The 23826-nt window shown below is 41.4% G+C and overlaps 1 protein-coding gene across 3 annotated transcripts in view; it reads left to right on the plus strand.

The window, feature by feature from the left end:
- Positions 1-22846, plus strand: part of celsr2 (cadherin, EGF LAG seven-pass G-type receptor 2) — a 62299-nt gene extending 39453 nt beyond the window's left edge. Inside the window, exons 6-34 of one of the 3 annotated variants that reach the window (XM_069537396.1) lie at positions 2980-3137; positions 3540-3703; positions 3961-4086; positions 6820-6983; positions 8054-8230; positions 8321-8434; positions 9029-9185; positions 9767-9908; positions 9993-10113; positions 11117-11300; positions 11454-11555; positions 11725-11819; positions 12230-12439; positions 12656-12839; positions 13218-13536; positions 14144-14311; positions 14414-14537; positions 14628-14828; positions 14906-15080; positions 15231-15343; positions 15628-15710; positions 16583-16709; positions 16801-16911; positions 17907-18037; positions 18131-18213; positions 18299-18463; positions 18818-19006; positions 19149-19371; positions 20773-22846. In XM_069537396.1, the coding sequence (XP_069393497.1) occupies positions 2980-3137; positions 3540-3703; positions 3961-4086; positions 6820-6983; positions 8054-8230; positions 8321-8434; positions 9029-9185; positions 9767-9908; positions 9993-10113; positions 11117-11300; positions 11454-11555; positions 11725-11819; positions 12230-12439; positions 12656-12839; positions 13218-13536; positions 14144-14311; positions 14414-14537; positions 14628-14828; positions 14906-15080; positions 15231-15343; positions 15628-15710; positions 16583-16709; positions 16801-16911; positions 17907-18037; positions 18131-18213; positions 18299-18463; positions 18818-19006; positions 19149-19371; positions 20773-20797 (4335 nt within the window). In that variant the 3' untranslated portion in view covers positions 20798-22846. The remainder of the gene's footprint in view (positions 1-2979; positions 3138-3539; positions 3704-3960; positions 4087-6819; positions 6984-8053; positions 8231-8320; positions 8435-9028; positions 9186-9766; positions 9909-9992; positions 10114-11116; positions 11301-11453; positions 11556-11724; positions 11820-12229; positions 12440-12655; positions 12840-13217; positions 13537-14143; positions 14312-14413; positions 14538-14627; positions 14829-14905; positions 15081-15230; positions 15344-15627; positions 15711-16582; positions 16710-16800; positions 16912-17906; positions 18038-18130; positions 18214-18298; positions 18464-18817; positions 19007-19148; positions 19372-20772) is intronic. The other 2 variants (XM_069537403.1, XM_069537408.1) reach the window with 2 other exon arrangements.
- Positions 22847-23826: the final 980 nt, after the last annotated feature.

Genomic DNA, 23826 nt, shown 5'->3' on the forward strand with positions numbered 1-23826 from the left:
AGATCCAGATGGTGGATCTGATTGGTGCTCAAGTGTATGTTTTGCACCCATTTCATAAAGTATTGATGTTGTATTTATCACATGAATATCTATATTATTTTGAATACATAGCATAGTCTTAGAAGCACTCTTCCCAGAGGTGTCCCGGTCCAACTGCAGTGCAGTCCCACCGCTGGAGCTGAACTAATCCTCCATGCCTTCCTCATGTTCCACATCCTGTGAGTCACTGAGGTAGAACCATGGCTCCTCCTACACAAGATATCCCACGGTGGCCCACTCTGACCCGTCCCTGTCCACTGGGGGTGGGGCAGGGTGAGGCGGGGAGGCGGCATTTTAGATTGAAATGTGGCTTTCAGGGATAGCGGGGGACTGTGGAGAATGGCAATGACCGCTGCCTTTGTGTCGGGCTCTGCTTCCTTTGGGAGCACGGGCAGTGAATGATGCGGCCCCGGGGAAAGTGCCCCTCTCCTTCTGTTCCTCCAGCGAAGACAGAAAAGTGGAGCAGGAGAGGAGCGAAAGGAGGGTAAAGAAATGCCCAGAGAAGTATTGACTCGGGCTTTGTACAGGGACGCCGCGCTTCAGGGCCGACCCCTCTTGTTGCTATGGTTTTTCCAGTCAATCTTAGACACCATATTTGTGCTGCTTTCTGCCATACTCGTCCTGCACAACCCCTGTCACTCTCTGTGACAAGGAACTCATATTCCCATAATCCCATGTAGTGGTGAGCGAGAGCAGTGTTTAATGTGGTCCTGAACAAATATGTGCGTTCCAATCAGTGTGACAGGACTGAAGAAAGACGTCCTGACAGACAGTCATTATTGGAGAGTCAACAGCCGTGACGGATGACAGCAGAGGTCAGTGAAGGGAGCGTCCAATCTGGAGAGCTGCCTGTTTCAGAGCTTTCACAGCGAAGGGAAAACCGTGGAAAAGAGCATGTCAGATGATTTCACCTTTGGCGGTTCACACGGCGTGTTTGCTTGTTTCATCGTCAACAAATTTGTAACAAGTTGGCCTTTAGGAGAATCGGCTGAAAAATAGAAAGCTACCTCCATGCTCTGTTTCCGTCTACTTAACATTTCAGTGTTGAACAGCGAATGTCACAGTCAAGAGTAAATGCTGTGACTTCTTGTGGGAACTGTGCTCCGTAACAGGGCCTCTTATACTCGAGAGGGAACTTGTTGAAATGGAGGAACTTTTCAAATATCTGTCCACAGCTTGAGACTGTTGTTGAGCTCCTGTGAAGATACATCCATCTTTAAGAAGAGCACACAAACAGCTTGATCATCTCAGGCAAACATACACTCGACTCACACTGAGAGTTTTAACTTCACCCAGAGATATTTGTTTTCTTAACTAAGCTTAAGTGATGATGTGATGTCAGTGAGGCGCTCATCACGCTCAGAAATCTATGAGCTCAAGGCACAAAGTGAGTATAGGAATATATGGAAGTAACTGCAGCCTCTCAGAGACAGACAAAGGTACATTAGTCTATACTGTTGTGCTTTTTTAAAAATGTAATAAACTTACAATGACAGAGCTGCTAAAGATGTCACACCGGCCTGTGAAACCCACAATATTTCTACTGCTGGGCGTCTTATCTGCAGACTTTTAAATTAAGGGATCAGACAGTAAAGACAAAGGCAATCATAACATCAGAGCAATCAGGAAATGATCATTCCTGAAGCTTATTAAATCAGTGGCGAAGGATCTATTTTAGTTCAACCTCACCTAAATGGCCCAACAATAAAAATCCAAAGCTCATGTGTATTTACAATCCATCGGCAGTGAGCCAGATCTCAGTTTCATCTCTGCACATGAGACAAGCTAATTCCCACTAAATCCTGCCCGACCAGCTGACGGCTCAGCAGCCCATCTCATCGCCTGCAGGCCGTCCAGTCGCTCAGCTGCAGGCGAGGGTGGTCGCTGCTCTGAGCCCGCGACACCAGCTTGAACCTACGCTCAGGGTTAATATGAGCCCTACATGACCTCAGACAAACTGACCGGTTTGAAAAGAGGTTGCGACCTTTTATTGACAGGATCATCATTCTCTCCCCCGCAGACCCCACCTCCTTTTGTTTCTCCCCCCTATTGATTTCTCAGACAATGAAGAAGATCCTTTGTCGACAGGGACGGTGTCCTGCCGAGAGCAAGCCCTTCACTAGTGTGTGTGTGTGTGTGCGTGTGTGCATGCATGTTTTAGCTGTAGCTGTTATGATTTGAATTATTAAAATGCTCAATTACAGAGAGCTGGAGCCGAGCAGAGAACGACCTGCTGTGATGCAAAAAATTATAATTTCTTGGTGCTTTGTCTTCCATATTCAGATGTTTCATTTGGTAGATTAATTCATACGTACAGATTAGCTGCCACTGAGACTCCCTGGATTTTTTGCCCTTCTTCATGGATTTGTGTTTAGGTGCAGCAGAGTGATGAAACATTTTCAGAGTGCTATTTATAAACAGCCAGTGACCAAAAATACTGAAGGGTTTTAAAAATAGGATAATGATGATGTGTGGTATTTTTCTGACAGATGTTTTGGGAAGTTTTAAATGAATGTGATGCTATAGGGCCTAAAGCACCTTTCTTTTATCTGTCCATTTAAATCAATCTATTTTTACTGTCTCTGCTGAACTGCACTCATCCACATCTGTGTGCATCTGTTTATTATTCTGTGATCATCTTTCATGGGCTCCAGTCCCCCTGCACCTCTTAAAACCAGTGCAGACAGTAGACAGATTCATTCTTTCAATGCAAAGCACAAAAACATAGATTGCATTCTTACACCCTCGATTAGATGGAAAGATGAAAGAAATATTCTTAAAACAAACCAAAGAAAGTTCTCTAGATTCTCGACTGTAGATGTGCTTATACCACACAGCATTATTGTGTTTTCTTGTATGTATTTTTCCTTAATCCTCATTATTTTAAGTCACTTCAGAAACATAAGGAAACTGGTTGAGTTTGTCTTTCTTTCTCCACAGCCGATCTTAAACCAGGCCGGCCTCCCGCAGGGCCCCTCGGACCAGAAGGTCGTCATAGTGACGGTGGACAACTGTGACACCTCTGTGGCCCTGAGGTTTGGTCACATGATCGGAAACTACACCTGCTCTGCTCAAGGCAGCCAAACAGGATCCAAAAAGTGAGTAGACATCAGCAGAGGTATGAGGTGTGGAGGCTCAACATCTATTTTGCAATAAGAATTCCATAAATAACCTTTATTCCTCGCTTTATAAATTCCCTCATTACTTCCATATTGACTTCAGTAATTCAAATGATTAGTTTGAGCAGTCGGCTCATTAAATGAAAGCGTAAACTTGTTTTGAAATGAAGTTCCATATCTTCAGGGTGTTAGCTGAGCTTTGCCTCTTTCCTCTATTGGGATGTTTATCCTTTTTTTCTGTTTTCATCCCTGGGGAGAAGAATAACACAGGGAAATCTCTTTGGTAAATTTTTCATGTGTTTTTTTCCCCTACATAAGTGTTGTTGATGTGGTTCGGTTGAGGTGGGTGTTTGAATATTTTCTGTGGCTCTGTATCATCAGATCTTTGGACCTGACTGGCCCCCTGCTTCTTGGAGGAGTCCCTAAACTTCCAGAAGATTTTCCTGTTCGCAACCGGCAGTTTGTGGGCTGCATGAAGAACCTGCGGATTGACAACCAGCACATAGACATGGCCAGCTTCATCGCCAACAACGGCACTCTGCCAGGTACACAGCGTTTTGACCAGCTGTTTTGTCTCAAAGACCTATCTTTTGCTGTATCTCTTAAACATGTAAATGTTTTGCAGTAAATGAGAAGATTGAATAACACTGAGTATAATGAGCACAGCGGGGAAGCAGAGACACTGGGAAATGATCATTGTACTTGCTATGAATAGTTTATTACCCACTGACTCTTTGCTACTGTGATGAAATAATGAGATCAAACAGAGAGATCAACTTCCTATTTTCTCACCCTCTCCCAGGATGCTCTGCCAAAAGACATTTCTGCAACAACAACCCGTGTTTAAATGGAGGAACCTGCGTGAACCTGTGGGGCTCGTTCAGCTGTGATTGCCCACTTGGATTCGGAGGACAAAACTGCGAAAGAGGTGAACAAGTCGTATTAAAATGAGAGCTGATTTGAATTTTTCTGCAGTTTTTGACCCGAGACTGTTCCTCAATATTTGTGACCCGGGGCGGATCCTTGTCAGGTTTAAAATAAGCAGCGAGGAAAAAGTGGCAGAAACTGTCAAATGCAGATGCTGGTGCATTTGCATTTAAAAATAACAGGTGGGGAAATCCACTATAACAGCTGTCTTCATTTTAGACACACAAACAAAACCTGGTGATCATGGCAGCGGATTTAATGCCAGATTTCTCACACAATCATTACATTACATTCACGCTTTTATCCAAAGTGACTTCCAATTAGTGCATTCAACATCTATGAGGGGCAAACGTCTGTCTGTGGATTGCATATCTCGTTCATTTTATCGGCTTCACACTTGTGATACGTTCAATAAAACATTCCTAGAATCACTTGTTCTTTGGCATGTTGTCATCAAAGTTAAAGCACAGTGATCGTTGCATTGCTGCAATGCTTCATATTAAACATAGTTTTTATGTTAAAAAGATTGTGTCGATTTCTTAACAGACCTCGAAAAAAGCCAACATGTAATGTATGAAAATGTAACAGCAGTTCAGTAAATCATTTAGTCTTATATAAACCAAACACATGAACAGTAATAAAGCAAATTCATGTTCATGCTTTAAGAAAAACATTGAATATAAAATCTTCACAATAGAAAGTGAGAGTATATCATAGAGCTGTTTGAGGAGGATTCACTAATGACAAGGAATAATTCTGAAGTACATCCTGAGCGTTAACACAGGACAAGAGAACAACCACTAGTTTAGTTTAATTTTCTTCTTGTTTAGTTGATGTTAAATCACGTTTAGAGTAATTACTCTCTGACTCCTGAAGACATACAGTGCGTAGCTCATGTTTCTGTCCTTGTGTTCTCCAGTGTCTGTTTTTGTTCCACCTGATCCGCTGCAGCTGTTTTCTCTGCTGATTTATGGTTTACAGCAATTTGAGAAGAGAAAGAAGAAGCTTTAGCTTAAACTATAGAGAGGAAAAGAAAAAGATTTATAGGTGTGTTTTCTCATGCAGATCGAATGTAAAAGGGGAGGATTAGACGTTTGCTGAGTGACGCAGTGGAGATAGATATTCAAATAAGAACAGGTGTGTTTCATTGAGCCTACAAGTCTGAGGAAAAGGTGGGGGGAAGTAGAAGTAGGACAGCGAAGTATAATGCAGCTTGATCACGTTACTGATCTCCAAAGGTGATCTAATGAGCATTGATAACTTTGAATATATTATAACCAACAATAGTCGGGAGAAATCAACGTCACCATCAGAGGAGCCTGTTTATGATGCAGACGTTTATGAGAGTGAGGATGCTTTATGTAAAACTTTCGTCTGACCCATATGTTGTATTTCTACAGGAACATTTATTTTGTGTGTGCAAATGGTTTAATTCAGTTACAAACTAAATGCACATAATAAGCATACCTGTCTAAATATTCACAAATAATGGAAACACTATACTGAACTATACACAAGCAGAAATTATAAAAGTAGAAAGGTGCTCAGAGAATGCATACAAGGTTTTTTTTGCACAATCCTGCTAACTAAGAAAAAATGCTGATGAAAACATAACGTCCTTGGTGGAGGTATTAAAACAAGAATGGCACAGTCCCCTTAAATTCAATCAAGCCACACATATTACACACACTGATAGTTATCAGTTTCACTAAATATGCCTGAATTATTCCCTGGGAAAACACAATGGATCCATCCACTTAATTGAATCTATTACAAAAGTAAACAGGCTCTTTCTTGGCCCATAACACATCCTTCCACAAAGTCTGAGTAAAATTGCTATTGTAGTTTTTGCATAATCCTGCTTAAAGACAGACAAACACCAATGAAAACCAAACCTCCATGGCTGAGGTAATACAATAAAAAGCATGAAGCATGATGTCACTGAATAAATGCACCAACTTATCATTCAATCACCTAAATGTTCAAGCAATGAAAGTGTACCACCCTGTACGTCTCTGTGTCTCACAGCTGCGTGCATCAGGTTCATTTGCCGTCACTGATCAGTTGTTTCAGTCTGAGTGACTCAGGTGTTTTTCTTCACTTTGTCTAGAGACAGTTTAATGAGGGAGGCTGCTGCACATCAGGCACAGGGTCCTTCTGTGTCAACATGCTGCTGTGTGAAAGAGCCAGGAAGTGTCTCTCAGAGAGTGCATGAGTGAACAAGCACACACACCACAAACTTACAAGTAAAACTACATTTGAAATCATGCAACATTGAAACTTAGTGTTGTACTTTTGGTCATTTGAGTTATTTTAGGAAACACGTTCTTACTTCACTGAAGACTTCATTCTCAGTGCAATGGAGGTTTCATATTCTCTCGCAGACGAGTTCAAATCCTCTTCGCACATTGACGTCTTCTGTCAGATTCAAGGTGAACACAGAGGAACTTTCACTCTCCAGCAGATTAGAGGGAAACAGGCTTTTAGTGTCAAACGATGCACATACATCATTCTGCACAGTGAAGCTCAAACATCACAGTTAGTGAACATGAAGAAAAACATCTTTCTCACTGGAGGTCCACTCTAATCATATGCGTTTTTCATAGTCTCATAGTCACTTACTGTGAAACTCTGTTCTCATTTATCTGCATCACTTCTCCCTCTGTCCAGCGTCTTCCTCTCTTCCTCACATTGTTACCTGCTTTAAATCTTTCTTCCTTTTTTTTTGCTGCAGTGATGGCCAGCCCACAACGTTTCCTGGGCAACAGCCTGTTGCAATGGAACAACCTGGCGGCGGCGTCCGTCCCCTGGCATGTAGAGCTCATGTTCCGCACACGTCAGGCCAGCGCCACACTGCTACACATCTCGTCTGGCCTGCAGCACAACCTCACACTACAGGTGAGAGCAACATATAGTTAAGACACACAGAAACAGACACACACACATACACACACACTGTCTGGCTGCACCGTGGTCTGTTCCTGCCTGAAGCCAAGTTGCATCATATATTGTTTTGCTCCGTGGACAATTTTATGAATGTTGAAATGTTGCAATACACAGTCAACATGTCCTCAAGGGAATAAGAATATATTCTCATCGAGACACTTTAATTAGAGAAACTGGGAAAACAATTTTTTTTTAATGATTTAAGGTTCCAATCAGCAAACAATGTTCAAATCTTAATTCAGTAAGAGTGAAAACACATTCTCCATGGGTGTGACGTCCATTGAAATCATGACAGCAGTAATCCATCAATCCGGTTAAACTCTGGACAAGTCGCCAGCATATCACAGGGCAACAGAAGCTGGATGTAACATGTAAATTCTCTCTGGGAGATCACAAGTTTGTTTTGTTGCGGGCACCGTTGTCGGCCCTTGAAAACCAAAAACTCTTGAATCTCATTTCTCTCCAAGTTGACATCTTCATGTATGGCTCCTCTTGTTTATCCTTATATATTTGGCTCACTAGGACATTATCCAGAGTTTTTACTTGGGGACAGGTCAATTTAGAGCCTTGACTTCAGTCCTCACCTGAAAGTCCAAAGAGACTGAACATTTTAAGAATGCAGCTCCACCTGTTGGCCGCTTTAGATGCAGCGTCACTTTTTACCAGAGGACATATAGACTGAACCTGCAGTGATCACACGCTCACTGAAACATCAGAAAGAGTTTATATTTTCAATCCTGTGCTCGGCTACTCTTTCAGCTCATCTAGCCTGAGTCTGTTTGATGCTTCACATATATCAGATATTCTGTTTCCAGCTGAGCTCACCTATGATGTGCAGCAGTTTCCAGTTTGAACTCTGACTGTCGGAGCTTGTATTTCTCTTCATGTTGTGATGCACTGCTGATCTCTTGGTGGTCTTGTTTTTCTCCTCTGCTCTGTTCTCCTCTGTTATTGAACATCCGTTCAATCTCCCTCCTGCTGTTTCTTCCCCTTTTTCTCCGTGCTCTCCCTGCCTGATGCAGCTGCGCGGGGGGAGTGTGTTGATGGGGCTGCACAGAGGCGAAGATTCGACTCTGTCCCGTGTGGAGGAGGTGCTGGTGAACGATGGAGACTGGCATCATTTGCAGCTGGACATCAGCAGTCTGGGCGGAGCAAATCACCACAAAGCCGTATTGTCTTTAGACCATGGACTCTACCTGGTGAGATGTTGCATCTGAGTCCAAATCACTGTGAAAGAAATTCCTCCATCTTCCCAATCTCAGCAATCACATGTGCCATGTACATTTCAGGCGAGTATGCAGGTGGACGGGAAGCTGCGGGACTCCAAGCTGAAGACTGTGAGCGTCGGTGGTTTGGCAAGGCATGATGGGAAAGTTCAGCATGGCTTCAGGGGCTGTATACAGGTTTGTCCCTTCTGTAGATCCTGTTTATATCCACATTTGGTATAATGCCTAAAAGTCGACTTTATCAAACGTGTAACAATGAGCGACCCTCGGGTGAACATGTGTTTGTTTAGCAGGTCAAAAGACATCGAGAGAAATAATAATAATAACTTTATTTGTATAGCACTTATCTAAACAAGGTTGCAAAGTGTGTATATGTTTAGGTTATATATTAAACAACAGCGGTGAATATGTTTAAAAGGTAAAGCACAGCAACTGCATGTTGAAATATGGAACAGGAATTTGTAAAAGAAATTGTTTTTTTGTTTTTTTACTGAAGCCAAATTTATTTCAGTTTTACTTTTGGTTTTTTAGACAGACTCAAAATGTTTGTGTTTGCCACACATCCCATTCAAAACATAAAGGTTACAATTTCAACATGAGCTACTCATCCGTGCAGACGTTACACATGTATCTGCAGTCTCAGGGCGTTCATGGAGAAACTTGATGCTGTAGACATTTTCTCCTTTGATATGGTGGTTTCTTGCCAAACCTGAACTCTGTTGTGCCTCCATGGTTTTATGCTGTACACGTGTTCGTCTTGTTTCCCTGCAGGGTCTGCGTGTTGGCGGAGCTCTGAGTTTGTCTCAGGCAAGGAAGGTGAACGTGGAGCCGGGCTGCAGCGTGCCCGACCCCTGCAGCTCCAGTCCCTGTCCTGTCAACAGCTACTGCAGCGACGACTGGGACAGCCACTCCTGCACCTGCCTCAATGGTCAGTCTGTGCTCACATTCACACGCCAGGATCGTAACATCGTCCAGGTCCAAAATGTTACCAAATAGATTTTAAACATTTCAGCTCGTGTCACATTCCATGTTCTGTCTATTTTGTCCTGTAAAAAGCTTTTGTTTCTGTTTTTAATTGCTCAGACAAAATAAGAGTTTGCCATACAGAGTAGTAAATCATATGGTTTGTGGCTCAGGAGGTAGAGTGCATTGTTCACTAATTAGAGGGTTGGTGGTTTGATTCCCAGCTTGTAGAGTCTGCATGCTGAAGTGTCCATGTAAAAGAATGAAATGCATGACTGGTAAATGACATAGTGCTAGATATACGTAGAGGAGCTGTGTGAATGTCAACTGTACTGAAAAGTGCTTTAAATGATTGTTTGACTAGAAAATGACTTTATAATGCGCTCAATTTAAATCCAGAAAATCACTTGTGGGGTTTTCCGTAAATGTACCACGTTACAGTTCGGGCCTGTGTGTCACTGTCTTCTTCTTCTCCGTCCATACCCCAGATTACTGCCACAGCAGATTTGATCATTTATTTCCCTTTGCTTCACTTTATTTTTATAGGTTTCTATGGCACCAACTGCACTGATGTGTGTTCATTAAATCCCTGTGAACACGAGTCGACGTGCACCAGGAAGCTGAGCTCATCTCATGGTTACACCTGTGACTGTCCCAGCAGCTACTTCGGCCATTACTGCGAGAAAAAGTACAGTTTCCACATTTACATGAACTGTAGTCATGGTTCCTCTGCAGATGACATGAACTTAACAGGCAATGTGCGTCTCCACAGGACGGACTTACCGTGTCCAAGAGGCTGGTGGGGTCACAAGACCTGTGGTCCCTGTAACTGTCAGACGGACAAAGGTTTTGACTCTGACTGTAACAAGACCAGTGGAGAGTGTCGCTGTAAGGTGAGTTTACAGAGCTGAAGCCTCGAGTCATCACTCCGACAAAACAACTGTGAACATGGATGAGCTGAGAGTTGGATGTTCTGTGTCTCAGTTACATGTAATATTAGCTTGATACTAGATAACCATTTATCACAATGTGCTCTTTTTGTAGTAGGAATATAATAAATATATAATATATTTTACAAAACAGAATATTATTCAATTTATTTAACAACAGATCTGTCTTTTGTTTAAATATAAAAAAATAAATGTCGAAAGAAGAAACTTTTTTAAAAGTGAGGGGAAAACAACAACAAAAAGTTGAAGGATCGTACAATTACTTAATATTAAGAAAATATAATATAATAAAAATCATTATTTCAGCATTAAAATGTCCCAAATATTTCTATCTTACAGAGATTTAATGAAAATGTGAAAATAATCAATACATTTATGACTCAATGTCCAGAATTGATTGATTGTAATACAATCGTAAAATACCTTAATCCGTGTGTCCCCCCTGTGTGAATGCAGCACATTGGATCTCCTTTAATTTACTGACATGAAGGAGTCTGTAGCTGTTGTTTGTGGCTTGTAAGATTTCTTCCTTCTCCATTGAAGGTTTTCGTGCAGCAGCCATAATTTACTTTTACCATCTAGGTCATTATTCGGCGAATTTTTTTGAGTAAAGTAATGTTTTGTAGTTTTTCAGTGTGAACACATTAACACCTGCTCAAAGTCAGAATGTAATAACGCATTGAGACGCAGCCCAAGTGTCACTAAGGAAAAGTAGGTGGGAAGATAATTGAGGCACTAACAGAGCAACATATAAAAGAGCTGTGTGAATGTGAATTGTAGCTTGAAGCACTTTGAGTGGTCGTTAAGACGACAAAACTGTTATAAATGAAGTCCATTTACCGTTCAACATCCATTTAGGTTGTCATAGCCGTCAGGTGGAAAAACTGCAGAAATGAAAAAATGGATGTTAAAAAATGTCAATCGGCACATCGTGTCTTGTTCCCAGGACAACCACTACCGCCCAGACAGCAGCGACACCTGCCTGCTGTGCGACTGCTACCCGGTCGGTTCCTTCTCCAGAGCGTGCGACCGAGAGAGCGGCCAGTGCCAGTGTAAACCCGGCGTGATTGGACGCCAGTGTGACCGCTGCGACAACCCCTTTGCTGAGGTTTCTCCAAACGGCTGTGAAGGTCAGAATACATCAGATTAATGTCACATCACTGAAAAGCTTAATTTATAATCCTATTTTCATTATATCTATAAATATATATTAAAATAAGTTTCCATTTTTATCCTCATCATCTCGCTCTGTCTCTGTCCTCTCCTTCCTGCTCGTCTCGCAGTAATCTATGACAGCTGCCCTCAGGCGATCGAGGCTGGGATCTGGTGGCCCAGGACGAAGTTTGGTCTCCCTGCAGCGGTTCCCTGTCCCAAGGGAACGCTCGGTAAGATGGTTTTTCAGCAGCTCATCAAATTACCATATAATAATGGCAATATGTGAAACTTGCCTCAAGCCCTCTCTCAGCGGGAGTCGATCCCTCACCTCTCATGTGATAACTCCTCTCTCTCTCTCTGTCTCTCTCCTTCTCTCGCTCTCTCTCTCCTCCTTCCCAGGCACAGCCGTCCGACACTGTGATGAGCACAAGGGCTGGCTGCCTCCCAATCTCTTCAACTGCACCTCTGTTACCTTCAGCAGGCTGAAAACTCTGGTGTGTAGCTCCTCTCTCTGCCAGGTCTAATCAGAGCCCAGCAAAATGCACGAGATCCCTCTGACTCAGGAAGAGCTTAGTGCTGAAGTCAGCATGATGACATGTTCACAACAATATTAACATTCTGATGTTTCCCAGGTGTAATGTTATCATCACATTTTAGCATGTTGTCATGAGATTATTTGCTAATTAGCCCAAACAGAAAGTACAGCTGAGGCTTTATTATACATATTATTAGCTTTTCAGATACTAACTAGAATGGCACTAAGTACAATGTATACATCAACAGTCGCCTTAATGAATCCACATCTAAATTCACCAGATCCTCATTTTTATTTGGATCTGCACCAAATTGCACCCACTCATAAATACCAGTCTCCTAACCATGTGTTTCCATCCTCCTGCTCCAGTCTGAGAAGTTTTCCCGTAACGCTTCACTCCTGGATTCCGGACATGTTCAGCAGACGGCAGCCATGTTAGCCAACGCCACCCTGCACACCGAGAAATACTACGGCAGCGATGTGAAAGTGGCGTATCGGCTCACGCAGAGTCTGCTGCAGCATGAGAGCAGCCAGCAGGGCTTCAACCTCACAGCCACACAGGACGTCCACTTCACTGAGGTGAACGACCACACAGAGCAGCAGCAGTTTTCAGCATGAAAGTAAATAAAATGAGTAGAATGTTGCAGTAAACACAGTGGTGTGCAAACAGAGGGAGAGTCCTGCCTGATGGGACATCACAGCCGTTCACGCTGTATCTGCAGGGAATACCTCACACTTCATTTCACTCTCTGCTGTGACATCCTGTCACACTGAACTCTTGCTGTTTTCTCTCAGAATCTTGTTCGTGTGGGCAGTGCCATCCTGTCTCCAGACACACGGCCGCACTGGGAGCTGATCCAGCACTCGGAGGGAGGCACGGCGGCGCTGCTGCGACACTACGAGGAATACGCAAACACACTGGCACAGAACATGAGGAAGACGTACCTCAGCCCCTTCACCATCGTCACGCCACATATTGGTGAGTGTTTTATCAGGGAACAGGATGTGTGACATGTCAACAACCTCTAATGCAAAAATCATTTCTTATGCGATTCATTAGTCCATGATGAAGCGAGACTAAACCTTCTTATCTTTATACAAATTTGAATAAGGGAAAAGACCTGACTAAAAATTCTCTTGTTAATTAGTCCTTCTGTTCAGATTTTCACAAAAGGAAAGGTCCATCAACCATCATGTTTGAAGAGTTAGTCTTAATAAGTGAATAATCAGAAGACTTTTTTTGGCAAGTGGTTAAAAATTGGTTTTGGACTCACAACCTCAGTTTTTTTTTAAATTAGGGTCTTTCCTTGTCAAGGTCACAGTTTCTGTTCTAACACCACTGTGTTGTTGTTCTCAGTCATCTCTGTCGACCGTCTCAAGAAGATGAATTTCGCTGGTGCCAAACTCCCACGGTATCAGACCCTGAGGGGCCCTCGACCTGCAGACCTGGAGACGGCCGTCACGCTGCCCGATTCCGTCTTCCAACCACCTGTGGACACCAAGGGTCACAGACACTTGGACATCTTCCCAGAATCCTCGCTGAGGAACCGCTCAGCCAACAGGAAGAAACGCCACCCTGATGAAAGCCAGCAGGACGCCATCGCCAGCGTGATCATCTTCCACAGCCTGGCCGCGCTGTTACCAGAGAGCTACGATCCCGACAAGAGGAGCCTGCGGTGAGGATGATGAACAACACCTAAACATTAAACACCGTCAATACACGTGTTTAACACATTAAACACGTGTTTTATTTATTCCTCTTTATGGTCCGTTTTGAATTTGTTGAACAGTGATATATTTCTTAAACACTCAACTACCATGATGCTTCAAGCATTTAAATGTAATGCTTTAATTAAAAGTTTTCTTCACATTCTTCCACAATATCCAAATGTCAAACAATGTAATGTCTCAAGACACTAGTGAATAATCACGTTGACTTTAAATTAGTCTAGTTTGTTTTAATTAATATTTTGCATTAATCTGGATTTAAAATGAATTGTCCAGACAAGATGAAAGCTGCAGGGTGATTTTCAAAGCTTATTTCTTGTGGTAAATGAAATGATAAGTAAAGTACCACATTAACTACCCTACTTGTAAAATAAATTACTTAAATATACTCAAATACACTTATTTCATTAAAAGTAAAAGTGAAGGTGGAGTAAAAGTGAAAAGTACCTGAAAAGAAATCTACTTGTAAAATGTAAAATTGGAGTGTTCAGCTGAGTTTTCAATGATTTATATTTTCACCTTTTGAAATCCTCTGCTTTTTTGTATATGCCTCAGAGTTCCAAAGCGTCCGGTCATCAACACACCGGTGGTGAGTATCACGGTGCACGACAACGACGAGCTGCTGCAGCACGCACTGGACAAACCCATCACCGTGCAGTTCCGTCTGGTCGCCACTGAGGAGCGCTCCAAACCCATCTGTGTCTTCTGGAACCACAGCATCCTGTGAGTACAACACACACACACACACACACACACACACACACACACACACACACACACACAGATAGTGATGAATCTTGTCTCACGTTGTCCTCTGGTCCTCAGTGCTGGAAACGGTGGCTGGTCAGCGAAGGGCTGCGAGGTGGTTTTCAGAAACAGTACCCACATCAGCTGTCAGTGTTATCACATGACCAGCTTTGCTGTGCTCATGGACGTCTCCAGGAGAGAAGTGAGTTTTACCTGATCTGTCTGTATCTTCACTGTTTTTCTTCTCTCTGTAAAAAAACTCAACTTTTTTTCTCCTTATCGTTTGTGTCAGAACGGAGAAATCCTGCCAATCAAAATCCTGACGTGGAGCACAGTGGGCGTGACGCTGGGATTCCTCTTCCTCACCAATGTCTTCCTCCTGTGTCTGAGAGCCATGCAGTGCAACAAGACAAGTATCATCAACAATGGAACCACCGCACTCTTCCTCTCTGAGCTTATCTTCATCCTGGGCATCAACCAGGCCGACAACCTGGTAACCAATCACTTACTCCACTATGTCCCCTGCCCTCTCTCAGTGCTTTAATCTTCCCCCCTCTTGTCTCCCTGCAGTTCTTGTGTACAGTCATCGCCATCCTGCTGCACTTCTTCTACCTCTGCACGTTCTCCTGGCTCTTCCTGGAGGGGCTGCACGTCTACCGCATGATCAGCGAGGTGCGAGACATCAACTATGGACCCATGAGATTTTACTACCTGATCGGCTGGGGAGTCCCTGCCTTTGTCACAGGTCTGAAATCCTTTCATTACATATATCACACATCACACCAATGTTCCCAGAGAGAAAACATGCTGCTCATTCACACACTTTATTATTTTAAACACGAGTGACAAATTGATTGATGAAGAGTTCGGTGCTCCCCTGGTTCTGTGTCTGCAGGCTTGGCGGTGGGACTGGACCCTGAAGGCTACGGGAACCCAGACTTCTGTTGGTTGTCGATGTACGACACTCTCATCTGGAGCTTTGCTGGACCCATTGCCATGGTGGTGTCGGTGAGTCCCTGCACACACCTACCGTCAAACTGTGGAGTGTGTCGTCTATTTACTTCACATACTTTTTACATCATATGACATCAGACATCAGACTGACTCAGGATAATTGTCAGAGAGTCACTAGATGTTACAGTGAACACGGCCTTCACTATTTACTTGAATTGCTGTCAGCATTTATTTAAGGTCAACCATAAATGAAATGATAATCTGACAGAGATGAATCTGATGTTCACGTCGTCCTGCTCTGTTGTTAGCACTGACACAGTTTGATGTTTCCTCCACAGATGAACATCTTCTTGTACATCCTGTCGTCCAGAGCCTCCTGCTCTCCGAGACATCACAGCATTGAGAAGAAGGAGCCACGTGTGTGAGTGTCCCAAAGTTTTCATCAAACAAACACCAACATCTGTCAGCATCTGTCTGCTTCATTTAGTCCCTTTCACAATTCACAAGTGATACTCAGGCAGGGCAGGCCTGTTGGTGTTGAGCATTCTCTCACTGTCAAAGTATTTATTCATTTTATTTATTTATATGAAGAATATGATGCTACTATCCATGATTTCTCTGTGTGTGGCTTGTGTACAGAAGCTTGGGCTGATATTACAGAGGCTGAAAGAGCTAAAAACACAGGAAACAAATCTCTGCCGAGTAGCATCAGTCTTGTACGACATAAGACCATGTTGAAGATTAAGATTTCAAGAACAAAGTCAGAATATTAAAAGAATATGTTATTGTATGAGAATAAACATTTTCTTACAATTTCACCAATATTATGACTTTTTGTATTAGAACGCCTTTATTCTATATATTTATTTTCTTCAACACGGCCCCAATACTCCACCGCAGTGTTGAGTATGTTTGTTTGAAATATGAAGGGATATGAGAGGACTCTCAACTGAACATTTTATTATAACTAACTAGATATTGTACGAGTACAGAGTTTAAAGTTACATTTTTGAATTCTTATTTATATTTGAAGACATTACAAGTATTTCAAATGCTGGACTCTGTAACTTCCACCAGTTGTGTCATTGACGTGTTCCCAGCTTCCCGGTCACAGCTTCTCATGGAACAAACAATGTGCTGCAATGTTTCTCTCTGCCTATTTTCACTGTACCCCTGATATCAGTTTCGATGCATTCTCACCACCTGCTTCCATCGTGAATGCATAGAAATTGTCCCGACAGCTCCTCGCTAACTTCCCTCTGTGTTCCCTCTCACGTGACTCATATTCGGCAGCTCGGGCCTGAAGACCGCAGGTGGCGTCCTCCTCCTGGTGTCAGTCACGTGTTTCCTGGCTCTCCTGTCCGTCAACAGCGACATGATCATCTTCCACTACCTGTTCGCTGGGTTCAACTGTGTGCAGGTGAGGCGTTCGCTTCCCCACTGAAACAGCTGGAGGAGATCTTCGTCTTTTGTCCTGACCGCCTCCTCTCTTCTCTGTCGTCCAATCCCAGGGTCCCTTTGTGTTCTTCTTCCGCATCGTCTTCAACAAGGAAGCGAGGAATGCCATGAAATACTGCTGCAGCCGCAAGCGCCCGGATCATATGATCAAATCCAAGGCCTCTGTGAGTCCACTGCTGCATGTTGAGAAAATACTTTGTTCAGTGTGACGCCTCTGGGACGTAGCGCTCCACTCAGTCACATGACAGAAACTTCTCTGAAAACACTGACGCTACTGTGAGAGGGAGGGACACACACATATACACACACACACATATACACACACACACATATACTTATGACATGTGTTCTCCCAACCTTAAAAACTGTCAGCTGTTAATTATCTGTATGAGCTAATGGTTTATTTACATTGTTATAAAACAGTATGAAATGGGTCAAACTATATATCAATCAAATTTTTACTGTCAATACATCACTAAAAAGACAATTATTTTGTTATTATCATCAATCATTAACTATTACCTAACTTATTATTAAAGAGTTGTGAATGTGATAAATCGTATTCCTCCATTCTTGTCCTGAAACAACAAGGAGCATAAACTCTGCAACTGAGAGTAGTTACTAAATATACGGTAAATTCTCTTTCTGAAAAATGTTATTTTCCAAATTTAAATTGTGTAAACTGTGTATGTCTGAGCTGTTTATAAAGATTTATGTCTCAATGATGAACCAGTGGACTTTTAATAGGGGAACAACACAAGGAAAATGTAATTACTGCTTTTGATTAGTGACTCGAGTTCAGATTAGTGACTCAGAAAACATGCACACTTGGATTTTCTAATTGTGTCTAATTTGATCAACTTGAAAACCAAATATATAATAAATTCAGACAGATGATTTTGTAAAATATTCAGATTTACTTATTTATTTTATTTTGTATTTATTAGTGATGCAGTTTCACAAACAGGTGTTCATTTATTTTAAACGCTGACGACCTACGATAGGGAAGTTAAGAAGACATGATCAAATTTATCCTTAAAACATCGTAATCAGCGCTCTTCTGTTACCATTAACTCTAACAAGCAGAATCAATATACAACCTGTTCATCCGGTATAATAATCATTTAATGTAACACATTCCTCATCTCTGTTTCCTCAGGGCTACAAATGCAACACCAACTACATGGATGGGAGGTTGTACCATCTTCCCTTTGGAGACTCCAGTGTGTCTCTGAACGGCACAATGCAGAGCGGCAAGAGTCAGCAGAGCTACGTGCCGTTTGTGCTCCGGTAAAAAAAATAAGAAAAGAAAAGTTTTCAATATGCAGCATTACCCAGCAGGGTGACAGGAGCAGCTGTGAACTGAATTCTGTGTCTTTTCAGGGACGATGGGTTAAGTAACAGCCAGGCACACATCGCGCTGAACGACCACGGGTCACTCTTCCATGAAACTAAAGTGCATGATGGTATTTTCCTCTTTCATCGTCTCTGATTCACTTTGACCTGCATCACCTGCCGTCACTGCATTAACTCTCTACTTGCTCTGCGTAGATCGCGACAGCGACTCAGACAGTGACCTGTCTCTAGAGGATGATCAGAGCGGCTCCTACGCCTCGACGCACTCCTCTGACAGCGAGGACGAGGAGGGTCCCCTCCCCCCAGAGGAATGCTGGGAAAACCTGGCGTCCAATGGGACCAAGAGACCTCAGCCACACGGTACGCTAGATCGTCAGAGTGCCTGCCTCTCATTTAGTCATCTGATTCATTTTCAATGTTTTTTTGAATTTCGCAATGTGCTTGACAAGGAATGACTTAAATGTGCACCTTACTGAGTCAGGAACTGAACATGGATGTTGGACATAAAATCCTTTACTGCTGGAGCTGTGGCACAAAACTGGACAGTGTTATATTATTATTTTTCACAATTCACTATCTGTTCCCTAACACAAGTGGACAGTTAGCCCATCTTAAGCATTTAAATGACATTAATACATAACAGTCAGTTTTGCATTGACATATTCATTAAAATGTTCCAGGACTTCATCTGTTCTTTGTCTCTGTGTTTTCCAGACAACAGTTTGAGTAAGATGTTCTGGCCTGGAGATTACGCAGCAGTGACTGACGGCGAGCTCGCTGGTGCAGACAGACTCAAGATAGAAACCAATCACGAGGCAGGGGCGTTATCAGATGAGCGAACACAGGAGAACATGACGATGTTTCTGCCCAGTCTGCACAACTTCAACGCCCACCCTCACAGAGGTGAAGTTCAACACACACACTCCACAAGTGGAACTACACAAGTTAATTATCCCATATTTGATTTTAAATAAATGGGTAAGTGGCCATTTTTCAGATTATTGACCCGTTCTCATCAAAGTATCTTGTTTTGAATCCACTGCAGGGATCCTAAAGAAGAAGCAGCTTTCTCCTATCGTAGAGAGGAACAGTCTCAAACGCATCCACAACGAACTGTGTGGAAATCCCCCCGGCACGGCGTCCCCACCAGGATCAGACTCCGGTGACGGTCGAAGCGGCCTGTCCAAACCCAGCCTACCTGACAAGCTGAACGGTGTCGCCATGAGCATCAAGGCGGGGACGGTGGACGGAGACTCATCAGGATCAGAGTGAGTTTTAATTAAATTCAAATAGATAGAAATATGATTTAAAAACTAGTTGATACAAATTCTCCATATGTTGTTGTGCAGAACTGATCTCACTGTGAGTGTAAACATGTCCAGAGTCGTCATTCAGTGTTTCCTTCAAATGTCTGCGTCAAACTACAACCTGTGCTGCCGTCCTCACTGATTGTTGTTTCCATCGTTTGTAGTCAATTTCATTTCCACATAATTAATGTTAAATGTTAATGTTAAACCAAATGAAGACAGCAGACATCCTTCCACTTCGCACAGAGGCAAAGTCCATGCGGAAACTGTTTAATATGATTTTACTGGACCAGAAACAGTGAATCTAAATGTTTAGTCATGAATGATAAAAAGAAAAAGGTTTGATTTCTACAACAGTTCTAAAGTTTCTCTATTTTACACTCACTGCTAGTGGAGCGCAGAGACATTTTATTTTCAGTCGTCATCGAGGACAGGCAGCTCCAGTTAAATCCACAATCCCAGTTCAGTGCAAATTAGTCAAAGTCAAACGTGGTGCTAGAGCAAAAACAAGTCATTTATTGTACGGGTGAATAGGAATGTGTCTGTAAAAAGGACAAGCACCAATTCTTTTAATATGATTGTCTATAATGGAAGGTAAACATAACTATAGTTGATCCCTTACTTTGAGAAATATAACCTTGTTTTTTGGGCTCCAGTCAAAAATGATTTATCATCAATTAGTCACTTTACAGGAATTAGTTACTAATTAACAAATTAAAGTTGTCCTAAACTGCTTGTTTATTTTAATCAAAACCTTTCATTTAAGAGAATAGAGGCAGTGGATGTTTGGTATTTGTATTTGTCTTAAAGTGATTCGATTAGCAATAGTTTAAATCTTTACACAGGATGATAGTGGGGTTTGATCTGTAGAAGAAAATCTGCAGCTGAATGTCCAACGTCTCACCATTAAATTATCTCAGCTAGTCTGTCGATTTCAGGTGAGAATTTAGTAGACACTGTGTGGACACAGAAAGACAAGAAAAAAGATTATTTGCAACTAAAGTGATTGAGACATGAACATGTTGTCTGTCTCTTCAAGAAAAAAATAAACCACTTTAAGCAAAATTCACTAATCAACCTTCTTTGCTCCTTTTCTCTTTTCAAAAATCATAGATTTTTATACTTTAATTTTAACCCATGAAGCTCTGATCCTCATTCTAACACAATCAGGATCACTGTCTTCAGATCGGTGCATCATTCCAGCATCCGTGTGTGTCTGTGTGTGGTGTGAGTGTAGGGTGTGATTGCCTCACATGTTTATTCTTTTGTATTTGTGTTCTTTCTTGTTTTGTGTTTCATTCGTTTCCTCTTCATCCATCCTAAACTCACCCTCCTCCTCCATGCTCCACCCTGTTTTCCCAGCAGCCACTGCAACACCTCCATGTGACTGCGCTGACGGAGGGGTGTGTCTTTGCAGGTCATAGAGCCACCTTCCTCTGCGCTGACTGCAAACAGGGAGCACCAGACTACCCCTTTAGAAACTATGTGGAAAAATGAAGTTTCCCCCATCGTCATCCTGATCCTCTGAAGGAGAGTGTGTGTGAGAGAGAGAGAGTGATGTACTGTGTGTGTGTGTGTGTGTGTGTGTGTGTGTGTGTGTGTGTGTGTGTGTGTGTGTGTGTGTGTGTGTGTGTGTGTGTGTGTGTGTGTGTGTGTGTGTGTGTGTGTGCGCGCGCGCGCGAGTTCAGACATGTGTGCCAAACCTCAGGAGTCACTGCACTGGCCCAGGCTCACGCACACCGACACGAGTCTCACTCTCCCTTTAAAGAAATCATTTTGTTTACATACTTGAAGCAATGCACTTTTTTGATTTACTGCCCAGATTTGTCGGCAGTTTACTTTTTTCTTTTTGTTTGTAGTGTTTTGTTTTGTACCAGGATATATATTTTGTTTTGAAGACTGTGGAACAATAAAGAAGTCATGCTTTTTGGGGGGGTGGGTCATTTAGTTGTAGACGTGCAAACATTCAGGGACATTCCTTCATCACGCATCGCTACTCTGCCTTTGTGGTATGCCAGTTTTTACGTTGCTGTTGGAGCTGTTGGTGTTTGTGCCTGAGGTTTGAGGAGGTCACGCTCAGGTTATCGAGTTGTTTCAAACGACTGAAACGTCCGAGAGGCACAGGACAGAGAAGTGCAGGTCGTTACAGACGCAGAGCATCTTCAAATCACTGGATCTGCCTGTTTGTGGATACGTCGTATAAGCTAGTTCCCATTAACGGAGGATTTTTTCAGAGGCAACAGATGAAGAGATGGCTCAGCCTTCGAGGAGCTAAACCTGCATGTGGACTGTCAAAGGGACTCAAAGGACTGATCGGGGTTTTTATTTCGTAAATCACTGAGAGCACATTTTTTATGGACATTAAAAGCTCTCATTTTTCATTGTTTTATCTAAGGGAGAAACACATTCACTGACTTAACAGCTGTATTTTATAGATTAGCTACAGAGCTTTGTCTTTTGTAAAAATAATGAAATATGTGCAAATTTGTGATGTAATATTTGAGCTGTAATAAATTTTTACTGTACAGTGGCCTGTAAATATGGAGGACCTGTAGTGTCATAGTAATAAAGCATTTCATTACTTTATCAATAATGGTAGAATGTAAAGTAAGCATTTTATCGCACAGTTTATCAATCTATAAATAAAAAGAATAAATTCTACAGTAATAACTTTAATATTTTAATGGGCAATTAAAAAAAGAATGACAAAACAAACAAATATTAAAATTAAAATAGGGATTTAAAAACAGTCAAAATGTAAAATATTGACAAATACATGAAATCATAAATACACGTTATTTAACCATCTACTTTGAAATATATTTCACTTTAATAAAGAATTCATACTCTTAATTCGTTTTCCTACATAACTACATTATTTATGACTTATTCAATGTCTTAAAATTGTGTATTTATTGACTTTTTTGTTATTTTTTTAAATTCCTCTTTAATTGAAAATATTTATTGGTGGATTAATACTTCATTTCTAACTATTTTTTACTTTGTAATGATCATTAAAAAAAAATCAAAGGATGGAATACATAGTGATTTAGTCTACTGATTTATAGATTAATGAAATTAGTTGTAAACTAATTTGTTAATGACTATTTTTATTGTATCAGTTATTGATTTATGGAATGCTGTATTCCTGTCCCATGACATTTCTTGTCCTCCATATGTAAATGAATCAAGAACATATCTTTAAATGTAAGTAAATATGTGAACTTCCTTCTCATGTTCAGACCTGGTTTTTAACTGTTACATGGAGTCAAAACAATGTGATGCCATTTTTACCAACCACATGAACTAAATGTATGAATTTCATGCCATAACAATCAACATTACCAGATCACTCGTTCATATACAACCAACAGAGAATTGTTTGTTTTGCTCTGTCGCTCCTGTTTTTACTGATTAAACTGTTTTCTACCATTTACATCTCACCGCATTTTTTAAAATCAGTGTCAAGTCAAATAATATCACTTTTTAAAACCCTTGTTTTTTTCTCTATACTAAATTTGCTGGAAGAGATGAGATCACAAACCTTTTACTATAAATATCACATCACAGCCTATTTATTTCAACGTAAATTTTCACTTCTCTTTCATCTGTTGACTTGCAGCTGATTCTTAAAGCCAAAAGAAGATCGATACCACTCTCAATTATGGGGCTACCATTAGCAGTCAGTTAGCTTATCTGCGCAGGTAGACTTGAACTCAAGACAAAATGTAAAAAACACAGTTCTGGTTTTCTAGAGGATGCTAGGCACTGTAAAACATACAGGAGTTTAGTGGAATCAACTCATTTTAATCTCTATAACTGGAATTTCCTTAAATAACCTTGATTTGTTCATTTTAAATTAATCCAACTTCATTTCTAGTTTTCATTTTCAAACTAAACTAGTTTGTAAATCAAGTGAACGTTTGTATTAAACTATGATGATCTTTGCTGGAGTCTGGGCAAATAAATAAATAGATTGAAGTTGTGAGCAATCTCCAGTCCATACATGTACAAGAGGAAATGAAGGCTGATCTATACATTCATAATCACCAAGTCACCAAGTTTATTCCTCTGCTTTGTTCCAGCGACATAACGGTTCGATGTATGCAGACGTCCTGTGGAGACAGGATGTAGAAATACATCTGAAAATTTTATACTTTGAAATTTTAATGTCTCATCTTATAAAACATTAAAGCATTTGTATTCATCATAAAATAAAATGATTTGGTACTAAGACACTGAAATAATCTGTGATTTAATATGACTATTTTATCATATAAAGAATAAACCCTTACGAATTACTTGAATTTAATTTTCTTATAAAAAAGTAACATCATCAAAAGTGAGTTGTCTCAAAATTAAATCTGGAATCTGGAAAGAGACTGACGGCCCAGACATGAAATATCCATGTAGTTA

The sequence above is a fragment of the Paralichthys olivaceus genome, chromosome 2, assembly GCF_024713975.1.
Source record: "Paralichthys olivaceus isolate ysfri-2021 chromosome 2, ASM2471397v2, whole genome shotgun sequence".
Classification (NCBI taxonomy): Eukaryota; Metazoa; Chordata; class Actinopteri; order Pleuronectiformes; family Paralichthyidae; genus Paralichthys; species Paralichthys olivaceus.